General features: G+C 31.7%; 1 protein-coding gene across 1 annotated transcript in view; it reads right to left on the reverse strand.

The window, feature by feature from the left end:
* Nucleotides 1-15835, reverse strand: part of LOC143912068 (paired box protein Pax-6-like) — a 55581-nt gene that overhangs the window by 32280 nt on the left and 7466 nt on the right. The window contains exon 2 of the mRNA XM_077431237.1: nucleotides 5008-5235. Within this exon, the coding sequence (XP_077287363.1) occupies nucleotides 5008-5235 (228 nt within the window). The remainder of the gene's footprint in view (nucleotides 1-5007; nucleotides 5236-15835) is intronic.

Below are 15835 nucleotides of genomic sequence, written 5' to 3' on the forward strand. Positions count from 1 at the left end.
TCGAAACCTATAATTGACAATAGTATGGCATATTGATAACCACCTTGAATCGTTTTATAATATTAAAAAAATACTGCAAAATAAATCAAATACTTTCAATTATGCAGAAAGAGTTATTAGCCAATTAGCATTTTATAATATATTAATTATGTAAATAATGTTGATCAATGATTTAAATTAATACAAAATATTGTTTCAAATGATTAATAGCCAACTAATATGCCGACTATAAGATATTATACTATTTTTGATATATTTATTATATGAGCTATTATAATTGAAAGTGGCATAAATCCTCTTTTCTTTATTTGGAGAGATATCTCGCAAAACATTAAATATAATGTTTTGCGTTTAAAAATATTTAAAAATACTGGTCGCCTATACGTTTTTTTTTTGCCTTTTCGATATTCTGGACATCAAATTAAAAAAAGTGATAACAATTTGTGAATAAGTCAAACAGAAATAGTATTTTTGGAACTGGAAATTGGACTTCCGCCACTTTCAAATATCTATACATATAACGACACATGTGTATAATATTTTATTTTTGATAATTGAATATCTTTACTTAAAAGACCCAGACCCACACTAAAGTCAATTTTTAACTGAATTAAATTTTCATTTTAAACGCGTGAAGATTAAAAGCCCCATCTACATATTATAATAAGTAATATAAAATTAATTTGATTAAACTTTCATCATTCTGTAAGTTAAGATTTTCGCACAGTTTACGTATATGTATGTATGTATATACTTATACGTGAAGACATCCGACATATCATTGCTCAAATTCAATTATATAACAATCGAACCTATTATATGACCGTTTCTCAATCTGGTTTCGTTATTAGCCTACCCAGTGCAAAAAAAATACGCACCTACGTATTTTAAACGCGCGCGTGTATTTGTAACCGGATAACGTATGCAAAACGCTCATTATGCAGATGTGCCGAGGAAGAACAAAAGTGTGCGGACGTTCCTCTTCTTCTTGCTGTTACATTTCGTAAGAGACTTTTCGATCTCGAGACGTCTCAATCCACATGGGTAGCTCTCACAGGCGGGCACTCGATTCGAAACAATGGGACTGTAAATCGACTACCGACGACAGGGGTAGTCAAAGTCAAAGCATCCAAACACTGAAAATGTGTCAATCGAATCAAAAGTATTTCCATGCGGTTCAAATCAATGATCCAATAAAAATGTATTACATTTTTTAATGTTTTTGACATACATATACACACATGAATGTATGTATATACGATTGCCGTTTTACAACCTCTGATTCGAAACACAAACTTTTGTATGAATTAATTCGTGCGGTTAACGGCGCGGAAACGCATGTACCAGAAAACGCATATGCAAGCGAATAATTATATTAAGCATATCGAAACCGTTTGTCTTCTTCTGTTGAATATTTCACTGGTTGAATCCCTTATTACGTATTATGTTCCGATCGTCGAAAATGGTGAATGGTCAGCTAATGATAGACGGTATTTGAAATATATCACGTGAACCGTCTATGGAGAAATATCGTCTATTGTATTTAATCATATGTATGCTCTTTGGTTCCAACTTTTTTCTTTTTTTTTTTGGTAGTAGGAAACAATTCGACCGCTCATAATAACAAGGTTCGACTTTACGGTTACGATTCCGGATTCAATAGCACTTACAATCGAATTATCAAACGTCGTAAACGACGTGTAATAAATTTATCGATTCGCCTTACATAATATAAATACTAAGCGCAAATTACTTTTCAATTATAATCGTTATCGAATTCAATACCGGACGGCCGTATTTCAAATATGACTACCGTATAAATTAATTACGATCTGACGAAATTCATATCGTAGATTAATATTTAAGTGGATCGGATTCAATTCTAATTTCTATGCAGTTCATAAATTGATATCATCGATGGTAGTTGTTACTTTGAAAGAGTAAATGTTTCGTTTCTGAAAGGGCCAGTAGATATTATATAAGTACATTTTTTTTTAATTTTGTAAATACGCCGTACTTTAATATCTATTGTCGTATGTATGTTCATATGTATGCAAAAAATATATGTATCAAAAATAAGTTACGTAGAATGCTTAAACTACGAAACTTTCATTAAAACTATTATATATAATATTATGTATATTTAGTAGGCTCTTTTAAGACCAATCATAATTAATCAATCAAATTCTTAAAATATCTAATCCCTGTCGTAATTTTAAAATTTACATCGAAATAAAAAAAGTATCAAATTTACCCATACAGATCTGTCTTAATCATTTTGACCGATAGACAGAACTTACATTTCGTTAGAAATACTGCACATATTGGATATTTGTGACTCCGAGTCGATCGTTTCCTATCATAGTTTGCTAATTGTTGAAACGGTTCCTCCATCAAATTGGCAAACACCATCCTATCCTACCCGCTATGTCACCAATATCTGAATTTGATTTATGTACAATATGTAAAAATGTATGTACAAGTCTAAATCAATAGATGTATCTATGGATTAATTCATTAATTGATTAATAGTTAATTTGTTTATTATATATATTTTATATTTTAAATACAGTATATTTTAACTACTTTCTGAATTGATATTAATCTCATTTTGACCTGGACATTGCAAACGCGTCAATCTTTAGAAATACGCAAACAATATCTTCTGACTAACCTCAATTATCCTCTGAATGCATTTACCGTAATTTTTGACCTGACTTTTTTTCTATTACTATTTATTTCTATTATTCTACCCAGCCGGCGGTGTTATCTTTGCTTTGGTGATTATAGAAACCTCTCCGATAAGAATAAATAAGGCGTGGGAATCGGCAGAATTCAAAACGATTTATTTTAATTGTGTACATATACGGATTCATTAATTAATTAATTAATTGTTAATTTCGTGTTCTTCAGCCTCACGAAAAACAGCGATTTATTTAATAAAAATTCTGCAATGTTTGTAATTAATTGTCTAGGAAGCCGCATTGGGGTTTACCTGTTAGGCTTTCCTGGTATATACATATCTATGTAAAAATAAAATTTGATCGAAATTTGATCTCGCCAGAATAACATAAATCCGGCAACCGTTTTCTTTCATTCGCAGCGCTCGTCGAACTTTTTCATCGGCGGCGCCCCCGGCAACGGTCGAATTCGAATAATTTTTCGGCGGCAAACAAGGCGACGAGTCTCCCGATGCTAATCGTCGGTGGCTACTTGAAAACAATATTAATTGCCGGTTTGGCGGCAGTTTCCCACCAGGTGAAAATGCCGGCCCAATATGTGTCCTCGGGGCCACCGTGCGTGATTTACCGACCAACAGATGAACACCTCTGATAAACGGAAACGTTAAAATGATAATTCCATAATTGCCGTGCCCAGCAGCCTAACTAAAACCCATCGGAAAGTCCTCGTAAGCGAAGCTTTTGGTAGCGTATCGCACCATCTCTAGCCCCCCATAATTCGATTACGCTATTTATTAAACCATTCGGATAAACTTCGTCTCGGTTGCCTCGGGGTGTTTTCTAGAGTTCCATTTTTCCCGTGAGACGATTCGTACAGTGGTCCGCTTTCGAGTGATATTTATTATAAAGATTTTTTTCCGATCACAGATCGTGTGTGCTTGTTGCAAAACAAATCGACAAATTGCACGGCGTTGCCTTTTAAATGTTTCGATTAGACGATAACGCAGAGCAAATACGGCATAATAATGATTAGTCATAGAATATGTCATATATCAAAACCAGTTTTTTTTTGCATATTTCAATGATTAATATACGTTTTATAAAATTATATAGGTGCGTGTTCTACAATATTTAATTTCGATTTTATAAAAATCGACAATTATTTATTATAAATCAAACGTGTCCAATATAATATACATACGTGTTGAGGAAATTACAGAATAAGCTTAATAAACTCACGTAACGTAACAATCTGTGACAAAAACTATATTCAAACCCATTGACTATATTCAAACTATATTCAAAAATATATACCCAAAAACTATATTCAAACCCATTATAATATGATGCAAGCAATTTTTGATATATCGAGGTAAATGCAGCAAACGTACATATTTTTAACCAAATTAGATCACCATATTTGAAATATAATATTGGCTCTATAAAATACGCAATCAATTTGGAATTTGGCCCAATGCTTCTTTAGCTTCATATAATTAACCTAGTTGTTGTTTTCTTTAATAAATCCATTTGCAAATCTTTTACTCGATAGAAAAAACATATCTTATATAGCAATACCTACGAGAGACAGCTGCAGTGTATATGAAATTCTCAATGATAAAGTTAACGCTTCACAAAAATGATCATTCATTCATCCATCCATCTCTTGACCATTGTAAATCTTGACTTTCAATATTTTCTATTGAGTAAATGATTTGCAAATAGATTTATTAAAGAAAACAACAACTAGGTTAATTATATGAAGCTAAAGAAGCATTGGGCCAAATTCCAAATTGATTGCGTATTTTATAGAGCCAATATTATATTTCAAATATGATGATCTAATTTGGTTAAATTATTATATATTTGGTTAAGATATTACTGCGCCAAACCAAATGACAAATTACTCAATTTGTTTTAACTCGATACAAACTATCTGTTGCAGTACAATCAAATATTATGTGAAATGTAAGTTTGAAATCAGATAGACAAAATGAGTTAACTGCAGCTAACAAAAGACTTGATCGAATAATTACTATCAAAATATCTATTATCTTCTATATAATTTGCTTACGAAGGATAATTGTCTCAATAAGTAACGCAATAATTGTAATACGAATCCTATTATCTGTAAACATCATTAAATTAAATTCATTTAAGTTTGGATCATTGTGGTTCTTTAGGGTGAGCTTAAGAGAAAAGGCAAAATTAAGCTGGCGATTTTTGGAAAACAGCCATTGATCTACTGTATATGAGTAGCAGAGTGTTTTTTTCAATACCTATATATCAAAAAATAAATAAATAAAGCTTAATCAAATGTACTCACCCAGAAGTTTAGTGACAGCACCCTGCTGCGTCAGCATGTGTTGTGCCAGATCGTAATGCCTTAATCCAAATCTGGACAATTCCAAAAGGCGATGCTGGGAAAGAAGCCCTGCTAGTGGAAGGCCTGGGGAGGGTCCCACCCCATGGGGCCCAGCCACACCTGCTGTTGGAAAGCCCTCTCGGAGCCCTGAGCCAGGGGGCGCAGCCACCGACCCCGGAGATGCACCCACTATAACAAAAACATTAATTCATTAATTAATTAAAAATATATTTTAAATAAATGTATACACATATGTATGTATGTATAATAGATCAGACTTTGCTTTGTCGAAAAAATACTTAATGAAAGTCATAGTCTTTTGTACTTCATCTATGTATGAATATATGAAGTATCAATAGATACACTTTGCGATTCTTCCCCGTTTTTCTTTATGGGCTTGGAGTTTTAACTTAAATTGATGTTTGAAAAAATTGGCAATCCTATCCTACTTCTTGCAGAATTTTATTTTACAACATTACAAAATTTGTTCATATTTAAAATGCTGCAAAATTTTGTTCATAGATGTCTCTATGGTTGTTGAATCGATGTTTGTATTGGCCTTGAATACTTACATATGTATAATGTTTGACCAAAGATGTCGTGTAAAATAAAAATGGGTGAACAAATGGGTAAATAAATAAAGACGAAAAATATTTTTTAAATTTGTTATGTCATTCTACATTCAAGGTATTCATCTCTAAGAGATGAATCTCCTACTTATTGAAAAACCAAAACAGTCTAACTTTTTCAGCAAAATGAGGATCACTTTAAGAAGTGCATATGTAGGTATGTACCTATGTATATGTATAAGCGAATATTTTATATAATATACATCATCTTTAATGACGAAAATATATATAATACAAACATATGTACATCAGTGAGATTCAATGGGTTACTACAAGGGACTTTAAATTTGATATAATACAAATTTTAAACAACCGATTTAAGTATGTTGAAAATTCTATATGTTTTTATAAAAAGACGATGACTAACTTAAGCACATACTTTTGTCTTACAATTTCCTTCAATTAACTCACAGTTATTTTATTTTAATTTCCAAAACTTCAGTTCAGTCGATTGTACAGGCTCTCTTCAATAATACTGCTTTTTAAAAATTAAATTCTTAAGCTATTCATAAGGCCTACGAATGATCGAGAATATAACACACTAATCGAGAATATAATTCATTCGACTAAAAAAAATAACAACTAATGAAAGGCGAAAAATCGTTTGAGGTGTTTTTATTTACTAAAACATGTTATAGAAAGTCTGCCAAATTTACGCATATAAAGCAAATTTGCAAGTGAAGAAATTTCTTATCAATGCTTCTCAGAACATTAGCTTCATCTCGTAATAAGGATAATAATAATGAGCTACATTCTCGGAACCAATGGGCAATGCACCCACCCCGGTCGTATAATTCATTACATTTTAAATTACCCTCATTTCGCGTCATCTTGGTCTCCAACTTGTATTCAAATGCGCATCAACGCTGGCGCCAAACGAAACGTTCGCCTGGTTCAACCAGAATTATGTCCTTTCGGTCGTAGACTGTCATTAAAAGCTCGTAAAGGCTCAGTGACATTCAGAACGATTAATTTAAATGCACCTCAAATAAAACCTGCCAATAAATAAGTCCAGAAAAATCGATAAGCAAGTCAAATTGGATGACCCAATGAAAGCTAGATTTATATTTTAAATTTTAAATGAAGTTTTTACATAAAACTGTTGGAAATTACCAGTAAGCAATAGCAATAATGATAGAGTACGACTTAGCATTTCTTTAGTGCGGGGGGCCCTTTTGCTTTTGTGCTGTTTATCGACACTATCATTACGATTCTTGATTTGTCTGCTTTTTCATCAGGTTGTCTGCTTTAATATGCGACGATTCCGCATGCAATTTTTCATAGCGAAATTAACCCAAAGACGAAAGATATGAACACACATGTGTATGTGGAAAATTGCTCCGGTTGGCAATCACGCAAATGATAAAGGCATAACTGATACTTATTTACTCGTTACTTTGTAGAATGTGGATGGGGAAATAAAAAAGGGAATGTTTCGAATGCCTGTCGTTATTGACGATTCTGACTGTCACTGACGTAGTTTCTGCACAAGATGTCGAAAGAAGAAGATTATTCAAACATACCTGTATGCAAAACTTTCTCCTTCTGATTTAATTGAAGCGTCTGCTTAATTTTGAATACAAATTTAATATTCTGAATATATATAATATGCATATTGCGCTATAGATTTTTTATCGTCAAGAATTTGTAGCTCTAAGATATTATCACTGCAATAAACATATTAACTTTGTAATGTTTTATATAAACATTTTAGCTTTTTTGGGTACATTTAATGTATTATTGATATTATTAAAAAAAATCATTTCATATTATTTAAGCACTCATTGAATAACTAATATCAGTGATAAAAATCAACTTACACTAACACTATAAATTAAAATGGATAATTAGAGAGTGGTAAAATTCTTTGAGTAATTTAAACAAATATTTTTAATTCTAGCTATACATTTTCGTACGTAAAATTTTATTTTAACAATGTTTTGAAAGACTTGATCAGTCTTTACTGTTATATTAAAGAATCAACTAAACACTCAACTATTAAATAATGTCAGGAATGTAAATATATATATATATATATATATATATATATATATATATATATATATATATATATATATATATATATATATATATATATATATATATGTGTATGTACATGTGTGATTTATCAAAGAAGTTAATGAGACAAAAATACATTGGTTGAATCAGACTAAGTGGGTTGCATTACACAGATAAGTAAAAAAGGTTTTCGAAGAAAATTTTGTCAGCTGCCCATATTTATAAAAGATAGTCACACAGAATAATAAGGTACTAGTTGTTACTTAAAAAAATTCTAGACGTATTAAGCGATTCTGATATTGCCTTTCGAAGATATTGAAGTATTACACATACGAATTTGTGAGTTTTTTGTCTAATTTATAATTCAATATACTCCCAGGGTTGATTTAATTAAATTCGAATTCAAAAGTCTGTGATATAAGTTTAATCGAGCGCCTTTCGAAGCACCTGGCGTTTCGCCGAATAAACACAAGAAGCACATTTTTTCTGTCGGTATATTTTTTTCGTCTTGTACAAATTAAAGGTTAACGATGCTCAAACAAACCGTGCGATTTGCATTTTTAAAGTGTGCGTTTAAAAAGCGGTAAATCAGCCACCCCACGCGAAAGATAATCGCCGATGATGGGGCAAAGAAGGGGGGTCACTCACTCGATGAGCTTTAATAGCGTCGAGGGGTTTGAATAATAATAAAAATAAACAATAAAAAAATGTTTTAAAACCGTGTTGGCCGCTAATTGATTAAGTGCTAACTGCGGTTACACTGTAAGACGATCGTAGGGGCCCCTGGGTGATGTTTATCTGAGCTGTTTATTTCCGCTAATGAAGACGATAAGGTTTTTATACCGCATTTGTCTTTTAATAACGATGGTATCTTGCATTGGGTAATTCGTGCGATGATATCGCATGTAAATAGCATGTGTAATTGATATGAGATATTACATTTAACAATTGATTCGTTGTAAAGGGTGATGGCGTTTCGATTCCCAGACGGATGTCTAATTTTTTTTTCGTATAAAAAGTAGGATGATTGAGAGACAACGCTAAGCATCGGGATGTTAAAAAGAATTTTTTTTTACTCTCGGATACAGCTGCTTGCACCTTGCAACTCACTGTATCGAATGCAAATAAACTGGCTACTGTATAAAGAAGATCCCGGTTAAACTTTGTCCCACATTTCAATTGAAATTTTTAGAAACTTGACGGACAAAACGATCATTTTAAAAAAATGGGTAAGATTGTATCAGTTAATAGGAATTTAAACTGAAACATTTGTTTCTCAACACTCATATTAAGAACATTTTTTTATTCATTATGAAGAATATCATTCAATATACAAATTCAGAAAAAAATTCTGTATTACTATCACATATTATTAATTAATTAATAAGTATTACATATCATATTACAATATTAGTAAGTATCGTTCAATTCAAAATCTGTTCGTTACACAAATTATTATATCACTTTTTCCTATTCATATGAATCATTCCATTTATACACATGTGGTGTGTTACCTATTTTTTTTAAATTGTGAAGTCTACGTGTATATGAATGTATATATTGAGTCTATTATGAAAAATAACTAAGGAAGACCGATGGATTTTCACCTTTTTTCCGACGCTTAAAATACACCTGTATTTTTTGCGAATCAAGTGGTTTGACATCGGTTGACGTTTTAGCGAATGATCAAAACATCGAGCGGTCTGATGTAAAAAAAATATGAAAATGCATCGAGCGAATTATGAATAATGCATTATTGAAAGAGGGCAATCCCCACACGTAACCCAAATTATTATGCAACCGTTATCTGCAACCGCTCGATGTTATACAATAAAATCATCAAAATTTAACTGAGAATATCCTTCGGCCATATAATTTTGTGTGAATTTTATTTATTTTTTCAGTTTCGGTTCTTTTAACACTCGTTCACTTCGTTGACATTTACGCGCGTCCCTTTTTTCTTAACATTTACGATGCACGATATCATAACGCTTCGAGATCGATAAATATATAATTCATAAGCGCATGAAAAACCTCATGCAACGCCATCGTAAAAAATTCCCTTTACATAGGTGTATTAAAATTAAAATTTACGACTTCGATCACAATTGTCGGAATTTTAGGACGCAAAATCCACATATACGCCCCGTTGAAATTATTATTTATGAGGTATATAATTTTATTATTGTCCCTAGTGTTTGTGTATATCTTTATTTAAAAGTACATATGTATATGTAAGTTTTTTGTAAACACTGTATCAAAATCACATCATGTTGAAGTGAAGCGTTTACTATTATTGTGTATGATATAATATTAATTTGAAATTCATACTGAAATAATTGAAGGTTTTAAGAAACTAAATCATTTAACAGTTTTCCATGAATATAACTTATTTTAATGTATTCAAAAATGGTACGCTTCAAATTACTTTTATGCATTAGCAATTAAATTATTTAATTTATAGTTAATATAATATGTATAGGTAGGTACATATTTGAAACATTTTATTAATTTTCATTTAAAAAAACATACATTTCTTTAATATATAAGCCGTTATATTTGATATATATGTAAGTGGCAACAGTCCACTTTTCTTCATTTTAAGAAATATTTCGCAAAACATTAAATATAATATTTTGCTTTTAACAATATATAAAAGATTTAGTGGCATATTCAATTATTCAATATTCAAACGTTTATTCTGCTTTTCCAAAATTCTAGACATATCGAATTAAAATAAGTGATAGCAATTTGTGAATTAAGTCAAACCGAAATAGTATTTGGAACTGAAAATTGATACTCATATGATAACTACATAAAAGGGAAATCGTTTTCTAAATATTATACAACGTAGTTCAAATCGATTATATTTTAAATTAATTATAGCAATTTAGGTGAAATAAATAATAACAATTTTTAAAGACGATGATGATCAATGAAAATCTGTAATGAATTCAATTTTAAATAATCAATTAATACATGAATTCAATTTTAAATAGTAAATTATACATACATACCTTTTGTGGTACAAATTGTTCAAATGAAAAATTCGATTATTTATCCATGCACGCCTGAATGAAATTTGCAATGAAAATATTTGTACGGCTTGGTCAATGAAAAGCGCCGAATTTAAAAATCATATCCAGAAAGATAAAATCATAAATTCGATAGAAGCAAAAAGTGTTGTCGGCCGTAAATTTATGTGAAGTGAATTCGATGACGTTCAAAAGGAATAAGTATGAAATATCTGTAGATGGTCGTATACGACCGAAATGAAATTCTATGACACGCCTGGGTGCATCTCTCGGTTGTCTCCCGACTGCATTATGCATGTCGCGTTGTCATTTTCGCGATGGCTGCAAAAAGCCACCAGCGCGTTTTGACAAATCGTCGTTGGGTTTTTGCGCGTTGCGCGCGCGCACACCGAGAATGTAATCGCTGTCACTTGCCACTGCCCCTGCATGGAAACTGCACTGCGTCGAGAACGATGCACTTTTTACCCGCTCGGATGCACTGCCAGAGGTGCTCAAGCTTAAGAGCCAACAGTACAAAATCAAAAAACGTCGCTCACTAGCTTAGCGTAGCGATTGTTTACCACTAGAGAGGTCTTTGGTTCAAATTCCGGATGGAATTTGAAAAATGTATTCGATTTTCTCGATAAGTACGAGCACATCTATTGCTGACAAGATCTGGGTGGTTATTAAATTCCAAATCAACCGTGTCCTTTTAGAATTTGGCAATTTATCCAACTTAATTGATGTGACGGTTTCAATAAAGTCGGCTTACCCCCCGCTCGTCTCTCGCAAATTTAGTCAGTCTGAATTTGTTGATTATTGCAAGTAATAAATATGTACATGTACATATGTATAATGTATTTGGATATGTATATACATATGCACACAGGCCATAGTTTGTATGTATTTAGGGTGACCTGTCATGGCACAAAATAAAATATTTCTATCCAAAAACGTATAAAACAAAATCTAATCCAAGTCCAGGTTTTCATTGAATGAGTGGTGATTAATTTTTTGCTTACCTTATCTTCACAGATAAGTATTTGAGTAACTTCGTCAAACACTAGAGTACAAAAATTTAATTTTTTCATTATTTTCAGACAATTTTCATTAAGAATGCTAATTTGGTTGTTTTTGTTTTCAAATAAAAAAATAAATAAAAAAAATTATATGACCTTTATTTGACATAAAAAAATTAACTAGTTTTTTAAATAAATATAACGAAAATAAATAAAAACTGAGATATTTCAAACAAAAAAATGCAATATAAAAGGTATATATACATATGTACATACATACATATATTGATTGAAAACATTGAAAAATTTAGCTGCAATGAAATCCAGTTTTAATTTCATTAATAATTTTCTACCAAATGATTTATTTCTCAAATAGCGACCCCTTTTTATTTGTAGCGTATTTACCATTAATAATAATAAAAAATAAACACCAACTGCTTGTAAAAATACCTCTATTTTTTTATTTTAAATTGTCGCATAAAGCAAATTCGATAACTTAATCTTATAATTTACTTAATAAACGTTAAATCGTTCAACCAATTAGGCAATTTACAGCAACCACAATAGCGAGGGATTAATTAAGTAGTAACAAGACTTTTTAAAACTCAAAATATTATTAAACAATGAGCCTAGGTGCTTCAGCCTTACGATAAAATGTTAATCTATTCTGAATGTTAATCTATGCATACTATTATTTTTTAATATGATCTGAAAACATATTTGACAAAATTATCTAAAACTAACCATGCAAAATTGAGTGGTTTCATATATAAAATGACCAGATACAAATAGCTAAAATAGCTTTGTTTACGACCAACAGATAGCCGTCTACATGCTCTTAACGGTAATGATTTGTTTTTCAATTTGACAATCCTTTTATTTCCTACAATATTCATCATCAGTAGACAATATCTACTTATATGCAAAAAACTATTGTTTTTCAAATTTTGACCAAATTAGATAACACTACCTTATAAATTGACTACCAAAAAGTCAACGCTTCACAAATACAATTCGTATCCAGACTAGATCATTCAACTTCGTCCAAAATATACATATGTAAGATACCTAAATTTAATTTGAAACTTCATGCAATTTCACGCAGGCAGTCCTTCCGCACAAACAACAGTATATGCCATAAATTTAATATTTATACATTCGACATCAGAAGAAACGATGACATGAGACGATAGGGCAGTGCCTCGGCAATAATGCATCACACGTATCAATTCCATATACGCGATTGGCAATCGGCAACGTTTTATTATACTTTTCGCACACGCACCCGCGTCAGCACTACACACGGCGGACGATTTACGATCGTAATCGCTCAATTCACTATCGCTAATTTCAATAATATTAAAAGCCTACTAATGCACCGGCCATAACGCTCTAATAATTGATATGTTTTTTCCCGGCGCACGCGAATTGCACGCGTTTTTGCGTGCGCTTCTGACGCGACAGCTCGGTCGCGATTACGCCGCTTTTTGCCCGTGCAGAGATGTTATATTGCCTATAGTCGGTCACACGAGATGCTCTATCGAGTATCGGATGTCGTCGTGCTGTGATCGTTCGACATACGAGAAGTATGGAGATGAAATGGTGAAGCTGTAACGACAGGTTAGTGGTCTTGAAATGAAACGATTGCGTTATCTATCTAATGGTGATTTCCGCTAGAGTGCTTCCGTCTTGAAAACGTACATATGTATGAACATATGAACAGTGCCGGCCTAACACCCAATGGCACCCTCGGGCAATTTTTTCTAAACACCAGCATGAAAAATGCATTACCAAAAATGCATTGCAAACTGTCATTTAATGAGCGTTTTAACCATATGTATAGTCACTGATTCATATAAACTATTGGGATTTATCTGCCGAATTGCGAAGCCCTATAGGAATCCGTATACTCTAAAATTGCTCTATAACAGTTTGGTTCGCAGTAATATGGAGTATGCTTCAGTTATATGGTCTCCTTATTACCAAACTCACATAGATCATTTAGAGATAATTCAGAAGCGTCTTCTGCGCCATTTATTTCATAAGTAGTCACCGGACCCAGAAGGTGCCGCGTATTGTTCAAAGGTTGTAAATGCATTGTTAAAGGTTTGCCGAACCTTTTTTACAAAGGATTTACAACAATGGAACAATGGATAGCACTGTGACTATCCTACCTCTACTCATAAGACTGGTCTTGTTAAATTTTTACCATCTTATAATGAGAGACTCTCTTTTTTCAAGATCGCAAGTTTTCACTCAGCGCAGAAGGGTTCCTTATTTGTTAAGTTTATACAACATTGCTAATGGTATCCTTGACATATCTGTGTTGAACGAAATTAATTTTAAAGTTAATGCCCGATTCACCAGATGTAAAAATCTTTTTTATCCACCAATTTGTCGTAACAACACTTCTTTTAATTGTGCAATCGCACGTAAATATACTTATGTATGCCATCTTTACGATGGTTTAGATGATTTTCCCGACCTTTTTGCTGACTCTTTCAGTATTTTTAGGGCTAAGGTGAAGAAGTTAATCTGTGGATGATTCCCTTCTTCGCCTTCATTGCCATTTATTGTTTTTTTCAATTTTGATATATTTTTGTAATTTTTCTTTTTTGTTTTCTTATATTACCATGTTGTGCTTCCTGTACATGAAATATTATATTTTTATTTGTATTTATTATTTTTTTTGTCTCACTATATTGCTTTTTTGTTTATATATTATTCTGTATGTGTGCCAATTTAAATAAATAAATAAATTACCCTTTTTCCGGACTTGGGACCTTGCTACAGTTTCAGGCAGTGTCAGCAAAAGCATAGCAAGCCAAATTTTTGGATATAATTCTTGTAAATTATGCTGTTTTTTTAACATTTAATACAATTGAGTGGATTAATTTTTACTATGAACTTTATTTGAAAGAAAGACTTTTAAATTGATAAGTTCATATCATAGCTAATAATATCAGATTTTGAATTCGCGGTGAGCTTAATTTGAAGATCGTCTCTTTAGGAATATAATTGCACGCAATCAGTTAGAATCTTCCAGCGATATATTGAATATGAAAATAGTGTAAACAATCTTTGGAGAATATCTAAAAAGTTTGCGATGTTACAGAAGATTTTACAGCGTCCGACAGCACAAGATTTAAATTGTGGCTGCCACAGGGAAACATTAATTATAATACAAAAGGAAATGCGCCTTCATCCAATGAATAGAATTTGCCGAGTACAAATGTTTGAGTTTAGAAAGAAGAGGCGCTTTTGGCGCTCTATAGCGCTTTTGATGCATCAAGCGGCGCCTTAACTTATTTTGTGCCCCCCCCCCCCTAAAACCGGGACTGCATATGAATAAGATCTAAGTGTACAATCCCATTTAGACTTTGATTAAATTGGATGAAATACCCCAATTGAAATAGTTTAATTGGCTTAAATTCAATGATGATTAAACGTGTGGTGTACTGTCGTTCGCTTATGTTTAATAAAGTTTCAAATTCGAGCTGAAAACTTGAAGGTTTTCTTTATGTAAGAAATTATTGTTCCATCTTTTAATTAAATTTAGTTAAATATAATATATATTTTACATGACAGCTTCTTGCTTAAAAAATGGGCTTAGTATATAGCTTGTACATTTCCAGAAGGCAAATTTAGGGCTAAGTTCTGGTAAAAATAACATTTTTTTTATTTGGCACTAATTTTATTCTCCGAAAAAGTAGGTACAAATTATTCATCTATCTCCTGTTGGCACAGAACAGTTGATATAATTATTTTTTAATCACTTACATATGTATCTATGCATCTATGTATATGTAGACAGGTGTAATATTCAAGATTAACTTTTATTGCATTTTTACTGACCTTTTGATCACAAGGCTTAATCAAAATGCAATTTGAAATATTTTAAATGAAAACTCGTTTAATTTAACATCTACATAATCGTTCCTAAGTATAGGTCCATTTAAGATAAATTTAAACTCTGTACATAACAAATTAACGGTTCATTAAACAGAACTGCTGATATTCTATTAAATATTTTTTAGAAACATATACATATGAACATATGTACATATGTCTAGTACTATGTACTAGTCTAGTAATATGTACATATGTA

Source organism: Arctopsyche grandis, chromosome 5 (assembly GCF_051622035.1).
Source record: "Arctopsyche grandis isolate Sample6627 chromosome 5, ASM5162203v2, whole genome shotgun sequence".
Classification (NCBI taxonomy): Eukaryota; Metazoa; Arthropoda; class Insecta; order Trichoptera; family Hydropsychidae; genus Arctopsyche; species Arctopsyche grandis.